Consider the following 9,040-nt stretch of genomic DNA (forward strand, 5'->3'; position numbering starts at 1 on the left):
CCCTTTTTGTCTGGTTGGGTTTCTCCTTCCCTTCCAGCTAGAAAGATCAGATTCCCCACATGGGTGGCAATGTATTTATCCTTTTTCTCTGTATGCAATTTCTCTTTATCGTGCGCTACATGGATCTTTTCAATCATTTTGGACAAAAGGCTTTCCTTTCGTGGATTGGGTTGCACTCTGGTCGAAGCAGCGGCGTGTACGGTTTGCTAATTTTACGTGTAATCTCCCCCATAATCGTGATGATGAGTGATTATGGCCGATATTTTAGTGATAAGAAAACGACACGTGGTGGGATCTTGTGGCCATGCCGTGTCTAGCACAGCTTATGATGAAGGGCGATCGTGGCTAAGATCTTGGTTGACACGTGACGAGATCCTGTGGACATAACGTGTTTAACGCCCTTTATAATGACAGGTGATCATGCATAGACTCTTGGTGATATGGAGGTGACACGTAGCGAGATCCTACGGTCGCGCCGTGTTTAAGACCTATAAAAAATTACAATAAAAATTAGAGGGCAGGTTCGGGTTCGGGTCTGGTCAGGTTGCCTAGACCCAAAATAGTCCCGCAACTGTAACCTTCTCTGCTCCCAAAATATCCTTCCAACCACATGCATAAAATCCCAAAGAAGCTTCTATCACATGAACATAATTTTCCCAATAATTAATGGTACCTGCATTAAAAAAATGGAGGTTGGTCCGAGTCATTTAAAATATAACATTTTCATTAATAATTAAATACCTTTTAAATATAAATTTCTGTATAAATATTAAACCCTTATAAATTAAGGGAAATGTTATTAGCACTACTGTATTTTGACGATCGCGCTCCTCACTTTATTAAAAGTATGGTATGGCCAACACTATAGGATGATCCGAACCATCCATTAGATGGGCCACAGCTTAAATAGGTTGTGCCCCAAAAATCATTTCCGATTTGTAGAGGGTTAGGATCAACCTATGGAAATAATTTTTGGAGCGCAACCTATTTATGCTGTGACATCATCCTATGGTGCGGGTTATACCATACTTCTAATAATGTGAGGAGTGCAATCATCAAAATACAGTAGTGCTGATAACATTTCCCTAAAATAAATTTCTATATAGCTGCTAAAATACATTATATTTGTAAGGTCGTGCTCTGTTTTTACGTATTAAAAATTTAGTTGTGAAGACACGTATTTTTTTCATGAATCATGTTGGACGTACTCTTTATCAATATAAAATAAAATGTGATAAACAAAGGCTATGTTTGGCAACCATGGAAAAATTCACAACTGGCCCCCACAAATATTCCATGGAATATTATTTCATGGTGGCCAACTACGTGCGAAATATCCCACATAGGGTGCGAATTTATCATCACATAATTGTAAAGGAGTGTTCATATCATTTGATAATCTAGCCTCAGCCTCGGTTCCGAGCCTATTCCCCGAACCTAATTAACTACCTCCCCTCGCTCTTCCCTACTTAAATCTCGAGTAGCTTTCATGTCTCTGAGATTCGAAACCCACGCGTCCTGCTTTCATGCACATTCAGACACATATAGAGAGAGAGAAAAGGAGAGATTTTTTTAGATCTAAACGAATTTCTCAAGTTCGGATGAAATGAATTTTCGTTTCTAGAGCGGAATAGTTGCATGAAATGATTAATGGAGTCTCTGATACCATTTTATTTGAAATTTGATTCTAGAAATTTGATTTAGGGCATGAATTTGAGAAATCGGTTTGAATTACGAGAAGCCTCGAGCTTTTTCTTCTTTCTACAAGAAGTTGCAGAGCTTATGGTAAGAAAATACAAAAATTCAGCTTATTCGGTACTCTCTAGAACTTTTTTTTTTTTTTTTTCAGGATTTATAATTTTGTACCAGAGAGAAAAATTCCAGTTTCTGAAGTCTAGGTCTTAAATTCTTCTTTTCCGTTGAAACTTTGGGATTTTTTGCGATTTTTGGTGTATTTTGTTCTTCAATTTCTTGAATCTCGTTAGCGGTTCTTTCAAATTTATGTGTCTCTATAAGAATCTGTGAATATTTATCAAATCTACTGTTCTTGGTAGAGATAGAAGGATCTTATATTCTTGTCTCTATAAGAATCTGTGAATATTTAACAAATTGATGTGTTGAATCCTCCCAATTTGTTGCAAGTAACTCTCTCTTTACAGTTCCCCCCATTCTCTTGCAAGTAACTCTCTCTTTACAGTTCCCCCCATTCTCTTGCAAGTAACTCTCTCTTCACAATTGTATTTTGCTACCCCAAAAATGAAGGCTATTATAGCCTTCAATGTTGTCCTGCAGAAATTCTAATACTTTAGGAAGAAAGTTGTGCTGAATCTTTTTTTAATTGATTGGCAGAAATTCGAAATTAAGTATCCTTCTGCGGGTTCTCCACAGTTTTAGTCCATGATGATGCATGCTAAGTCCGACTCCGATGTCACCAGCTTCGAGACTTCGTCCCCCTCAGTGTCTTCGAAAAGGCCTGTTTACTATGTGCAGAGTCCCTCGCAGGACTCCCGTGACAGCGAGAAGTCCTCTTCAATGCAGGCAACTCCTGTGTACAACAGCCCGGTGGAGTCACCTTCACATCCTTCTTTTGAACGCCATTCGTTGGCTTCTTCTGCTAGCCGGATCTCGGGGACTTTCAAATCTTCCTTGGGCCAGAAAGGGAACAGGAGGAGGAATGATAAGGGTTGGCCCGAGTGTAATGTGATAGAAGAAGAGGGCGCTTATGATGATCTTGACCGAGAGGGACTTTCTCGGCCTTGCCAGGTCTGGCTTGTTCTTTTGGGTTTCATTCTGCTGTTCACTGTTTTTTCTCTTATTATCTGGGGTGCGAGTCGCCCGTTCAAAGCGGAGATAGAAGTGAAGGTATGTCAAATTCAAGTTCTTTGTTGTTTTTTAGTAGATAATTTTCATGCATCATTGAGCTCAAAAGTATGAAAAATGTTTGCAGAAACTGTCATGAACTAATTGGGCTTCGGAAACTTAGTGATTGATTCGGGACTCCGCCAACTTTATTCAATTTGGTTGGGTTTCTGGTACTGATCCCATAAGTTTTTAATTCTCATTGTTAATGTGGAACTTGGACACATGAAAGACTGTTTTTTAGCCAAGTCTATGCTTTCTAGCATTGGGAAAAACTGTTGGGAAATGACACTTCTCTATGAAAGATTCATCATATATCCGAAAATAGAAACCCAAAAAAAAAATTGTTGTATGTTTAGGTTTTTGCATTAGATATGCATTTGTACTCAATTGGTTTCGCTTTAGTAAAGAGCAAAATAAATGAAAAGGTAATGAAGAAAGTCGAAGGAAAATAAGTTGTGGAAATCTGATTATTGATACATTGCATAGTCTCAAGATTCCCTCACGCCATCTTCGACTTGCCCGAGTCGAATCCCTTTTACATTCTGAGATCTTGTTTGAGTCTGCATTTTTCCCTGTAAATTCAATCAAAACTCCTTTGACTCCCCCGAGTTATGACCACGTCAACTGAGTATTTAATTGACTAGGATTTGTTTTGGCTGCATTTTGGCCCACAATCACATTTTGAAACATTGATTAATTGAAAAGTTTTTATTTATTTTTTATTTTTTAGTTCTGCTGTGCTTTCGATTGAATGCACTCGGAAATCTTTCTTTGAATGTTTGAGTGAGTTGAGTCACTAAATTCTCACCGGATTCTTATATATATCAGTGTTTGTATTTGTTAACTTACCAACTTCTCCAAAAGCTTAAGCTGTTGGAGAAAGGCATTATTTATCTTTTATACTCTAACACTCCCCAGCACGTGTGGCCCACTTGGCAAACACATGGCACATGTGGTCCCACTTTGGGCAGACCATAGCATTTGGATTTTTGCTACTTGAAACCTTTGGCTCTGAGACCATGTTAACTTACCAACTTCTCTAAAAGCTCAAGCTGTTGGAGAAAGGCGTTATTTATCTTTTATACTTTAACAATATTCGATACTTGGAGGCTGGACAAACTGCATTGACTCACCAAATTTGCATTGATAAGTGTCTTTTGCCTCGTGTAGTAATTGCAATGAATTTATTTGATCATCCTCAGTTCATTGCATTGTGTGTCTAATTTCTAAACTACAGGACTAAGATAAGAACTTGTATTGTAATTCTATCCTTCTTACATTTCCCCTTGATTTTTACTTTATCATGAAATTACATTTTTGTCAAAAATCAGTTCCTTATGAATCATTGTTCTCCTTGACGATTGCTTTGTTTCAGAGTCTGGCTGTAAATAACTTCTATCTTGGCGGAGGGTTGGATGACACTGGGGTCCCAACAAAGATGTCAACCATGAATTGCTCATTGAAGATAAGCATCTACAATCCTGCATCATTGTTTGGAATTCATGTCAGCTCCACACCCATCAATCTTATCTATTCGAAAATTGTGATTGCAACTGGACAGGTGATTTAACTTCCCTTCTTTTCTTTTTCAATCAAATAGAGATTAATCTTCTTTTCTTTTTCAATCAAATAGAGATTAAAATTCATTGAACCAAACTGGGATACTTCCAACTCACAAGAGGCCAAAAATAACATAATCCCAATAACTTTGCATCTGTCTCTTTAATTCTCAACTCAACTCAACTAAGCCTCTGTCCAAAACTAGTTTGGGTCGGCTACTGAATTCTTTAGAGAATTTTCATCAAGAAGGTGAAAGAATATACCCGGCTCAAATTGACTAAGTCTGCTCTCCTGACACTAGTCGGGTTCGTCTACATGGATCATTTTCTTCCGTTCTCTCCTATCTAAGGTCATGTTCTCTGTTATGTTCCTAGCCAACAAGTCGTTGCTCACTGTTTCTACCCAAGTTGTTTTCGGCCGGCCCCTACCTCTTTCATAATCCCAATAACTTTGCGTCTGTCTCTTTCATTAAAAACAAATATACGACATGATGAAGAATGTGTGTTTTTAAAGAAATTTAACATGCTACCATTCTGGCTGTCTAAACTAGTTAAAAAGCATTGTACTTCGCTATATCCATTAAACTCCTTATCTGCCTTACTATTTCGATAAACCAACTGATCTTGTCCATTGCTCTTGCGTGGCCACTTTAATGGTTAGGATGATTCTTAACAGAGACAATACTAGTACTATTATCAGTAACTTAGGTTGTTATTATCAACCTTTAGATTCATTTATTCACCTCCATTATTCTTTTCCTTGAATGAATATTTGGTCACTACACATCACTTATAATGATCAAATGTATTATCAGAAAGTGGCCACTGGGGTTGCATTCGCCTGAAATTTTAATCAATGTTCAAGTTATCTGAATGTGATTGCAGTTGAAGAAATACTACCAGCCCAGAAAAAGCCACCGTGTGGTATCAGCAATCCTTGAAGGAAACAAAGTTCCTCTGTATGGAGCTGGGGCTGGCCTAACAGTATCCCAGAATGGAAGTAGAGTTCCATTGACATTGGAATTCGTCCTTCGATCACAAGGAGATGTGATGGGAAAGCTGGTGAGGACAAACCACCATAGGCACGTCTCGTGCGCGCTTGTCATAGACTCTGGTATGACCAAACCCATCAATTTCTTAAAGGATTCTTGTACTTATGATTAAATTCAATGCACAGAAGGGGTTGAGCCCATGGTGGCATGGTTCTATCGGATTGAGTTTTGCATCTCACACTTGAAATCTAAGGTTCGTTCGTTTTGTTCACAAAGGCCCTGTTTGGATTTCAGGACAAGCATTTCTTGCAGAAATATGTTTCCCAGAAAGTTTTTTTTTTCAGTTACCACAGGTTCTAGTGAAAATGATATGGTTATGACTTATTTAGTGGGATATGATTATAAATTGAAGCTCTTGCTAGGTAAAACTTGAAATGCTGTGGTTCAAGTTACTCTTTTCATGTGGTTCAAGCCCTCTTTATGAAAAAAGTTACTATTGGGAGAAGGGCCCTTGAATAGATCAATGTCAATCTATTCAAGGGCCCTTCTCCCGTCCTTGCATAAAGAGGGCCCTTACATCTATCATTCCTCATTAAACAATAGAAAAGCAAGAAATTCTGAAAAAAAGTTTTTCTTTTCTAAACTTCTCCAGATACGATTATAAATTGAAGGTCACTCTAGATAAAACTTGATACACTGAGGTTCAAGTTACTTTTTCCAAGTGTAATCAAACAGTAGAAAATCAAGAAATTCTGAAAAAGTTTTTCTTTTCTAAACTTTTCCAAAAAAAATCCTGCAATCCGAGCAGGGCCTAATAGGAGTACTTTAGAGAAATTTTATACGGCTTGCACAGTGGGGCCACATTATTTAGGTGATCCAAACCATTCGTTTGTTGGGACCTGGCATATATAGGAGGTCCCCAGAGAATCTGGTCCATAGGAGGATCCTAATCCTCCGATCTTTGACAGGTCCCAACAAATTAATGGTTTGGATCACCCAAACAATATGTGCCCCATCAGGAGCGGAGGGACATATAGTGTGGGGGTGGCATGCCAATCCTCCTCCTCCCCCTCCCCCCCCCCCCCCCCCCCACAATGACTTGCAAAATCCCTTTTATCACTACAATAAGAAAAAAGTTTCTACAGAATGCTGCTAAAAGAAATAATAACTCAAGTGTAAATTCCTGGTTCCGTCCCTGTGCCCCACTGTATTTTTGGGCTACATTTGCCATCAACCATATAAAATCATTATTTTTGGGCTACATTTGCGGCTCTCTTGCTGACGGAAAGAAGGGCGAGAAATAAAAAAACCACGGCCAGTCTCCTCTCGTCTCCCATCCAAGCGGCCCCTAAAAGTTGGTGCACCAAATCAGCCTCCCACAAAAATAACTTAAAAAGTTAAAACACTCCTATTTAAAGAGAGCAATGATAGATGCAAGGGAGCCCCGAGAGCCGGAAAATGGCCCTCGATTGGTTCCACATCATTAAAGCGTAACCGTTGAAAAAGTAATGACGTGGAACCAATCAAGGGGGAACTTTTCCGGCTCTCTATGCAAGGGCTCCTTGCATCTATCATTCCTCATTTAAAGATCTTTCAAATGAGATTTGAAGTCCAGTTTTTTTTTTCAAAAGGTACAGCAGCCCCCACTTCACGGGATGAACCACACCGTACATTTGATGGGCCAAAAAGTTAATAAGCAGTACCCCAAAGATCATCTCCATAGGATGATCCTAACCCTATGCAGATCGGAGGGTTAGGATCATCCTATGGATATGACCTGCGGATTAGAAGCTATTTATGTTATAGTGTAAGAATTGAACTGCTTAGATCATCGTGTCAAGTGTGCCCCACTGTAGTATGAAGATCCAAACCGTCCATGTCATGGGCCACTACGTGAATAGGATGTCTACATGGTGACCCAGCCCTCCGGTCTATAGAGGAACTGCATATTATGGAAACCTCTTTAGATCGGAGGGCTGGGATCATCCTGTAGAAATGGTTTTTTTGAGAACAACCTATTTACGTTGCGTTCCATCACTTGGACGGTTTGGATCATCCTATGATATGGTCTGTCCAGTACTTTTTGATAAATACGGGACCATTATGGCTTACCCCGATGTGAAACTAGAGTTTTTTTTTTTTTTTTGGTGAGCTGTAAATTAATCTTTTAGGATAATTACAGAATGTTTAAGTTTCTTTATGTTGATTAAAGAATTTATGTTGGAGAAAATTGTGTTGCGGATGAACCTTAGGTGGATATGTAGATGGAGATGATGCTTCAAGGCGTGTAACGATGATGCTTTCCATAAGATGATATTCGCCCCCACCATTTGAATGACGTGCAAAGGGGATCCGCAAGTTCGCCTCTAAGATACAATAAAGCCCAATAGATATGATTTATTGATGTTTGTTGACGCTATGCACAAGTAGAAGCAAACCCAAAATACCCTTAGATTTTGCAAGTCTATGAGATATTGGTTTCTATTATCGCGATAAACAACTAACAAGAAATAGAAGAATTGAAATGGATTAAAAGGAGAATTTATAAATCTATAGAGAGAGAGAGAGAGGCTTTGAAAATCACTAGGATTTAATTCCCACAAGTGATCTCGGATTACTTCTCAGAAAAACTATATCATGAAGGGCCGTATAAACACTTAAAGGTGGTACGATAGAAGTACCACCCTTGATATTCCTTTAGGATCTGCTGTTGGATCAAGTATCAAGGATTGGATGATGAGTATTTTTTCATACGACCCTTCATCATATAATTTCTCACTTCTCAAATGATGAGTTTTTGGTCTATTTATAGACCTTTTGGTTTGGTGTATTTTCATGAAGAAATGCACACTTTCATGACACCTTATCAACATGGGCTGCTTATTTGACCGTTTGATCGTGCAAAACTGCGATTGTACAGTCTAAATCGGCTCTAGAGTGACTCTTGGGATTAATATAACCCAGGACCTCTCCCAATAATCATTAGATCGCGACCGATCGCCAATATATAGCTCAGATTTCACTCCACCAGGCCAGGTGAGCAGACTGAGTTTAGGGATTCTTTACCAATTTTCATCCTACAAACCTGAAAAAGAGGCTTGTTTTCATAATGGATGCTGAACACAACCTAGTTTCCTTCTAAAATAGGGAATACAAATGGTGGTTCCTCTAACTCAAGCTAAGCTAAACTACCGGAACAAAATGGATTCCCTTACTCGAATAGGGGCGCAATAGTCAGCACGATAGCCCCACACATGGTAGCCATGGATACTGCTGCACTAGAACGGATCCAAAAAGGATCGAACGGGCTAGACGACAGCCCTCCCTTATCTTATGGACAGGTGACGTACCACTGAACATAAAATCACAATAAGGAAAGTACTCTTTACCAAAGCTACAATAAGATCAAGAATTTGATTGAGACCAGGACTATTCTGACAGGTGCTAGCGCCCTTAAAAGGTTGAGAGTTGGGGGGTCCCTTTATTAGTAATGCTGCAGTTTGCTGGGCGGCATCTCAAGTTGCCCTTCTTTGTTCATCTTTCTTTCTTCCATGCTTTCCGTTGGTCAACAACCAACCACAGTTCTCGTTTAGTTCTTCACTGCTCGCACATGAAGGAGTCTCTTTC

At 39.1% G+C, this 9,040-nt stretch overlaps 1 protein-coding gene across 1 annotated transcript; it reads left to right on the top strand.

Moving 5' to 3' along the window:
* Positions 1–1,493: 1,493 nt before the first annotated feature.
* On the top strand, positions 1,494–5,817 carry LOC143845631 (uncharacterized). The gene is made up of 4 exons (XM_077354015.1): positions 1,494–1,785; positions 2,350–2,862; positions 4,238–4,423; positions 5,307–5,817. The coding sequence occupies exons 2-4, from the start codon at positions 2,398–2,400 to the stop codon at positions 5,583–5,585; spliced, it is 930 nt and encodes a 309-aa protein (XP_077210130.1). The 5' UTR covers positions 1,494–1,785; positions 2,350–2,397; the 3' UTR covers positions 5,586–5,817.
* The last annotated feature ends 3,223 nt before the right edge of the window (positions 5,818–9,040 follow it).

This window comes from Tasmannia lanceolata, unplaced genomic scaffold, assembly GCF_043159265.1.
Source record: "Tasmannia lanceolata isolate RefF3 unplaced genomic scaffold, GAP_Taslan_0.1 ptg000015l, whole genome shotgun sequence".
Classification (NCBI taxonomy): domain Eukaryota; kingdom Viridiplantae; phylum Streptophyta; class Magnoliopsida; order Canellales; family Winteraceae; genus Tasmannia; species Tasmannia lanceolata.

Excerpts from the sequence above, each read along its gene's own strand:
- LOC143845631 (XM_077354015.1), top strand. The coding sequence starts at position 2,398 with ATGATGATGCATGCTAAGTCCGACTCCGATGTCACCAGCTTCGAGACT. Across the intron at positions 2,863-4,237 it reads AAGCGGAGATAGAAGTGAAG|AGTCTGGCTGTAAATAACTT; the intron begins GTATGTCAAATT and ends GCTTTGTTTCAG. Across the intron at positions 4,424-5,306 it reads TTGTGATTGCAACTGGACAG|TTGAAGAAATACTACCAGCC; the intron begins GTGATTTAACTT and ends ATGTGATTGCAG.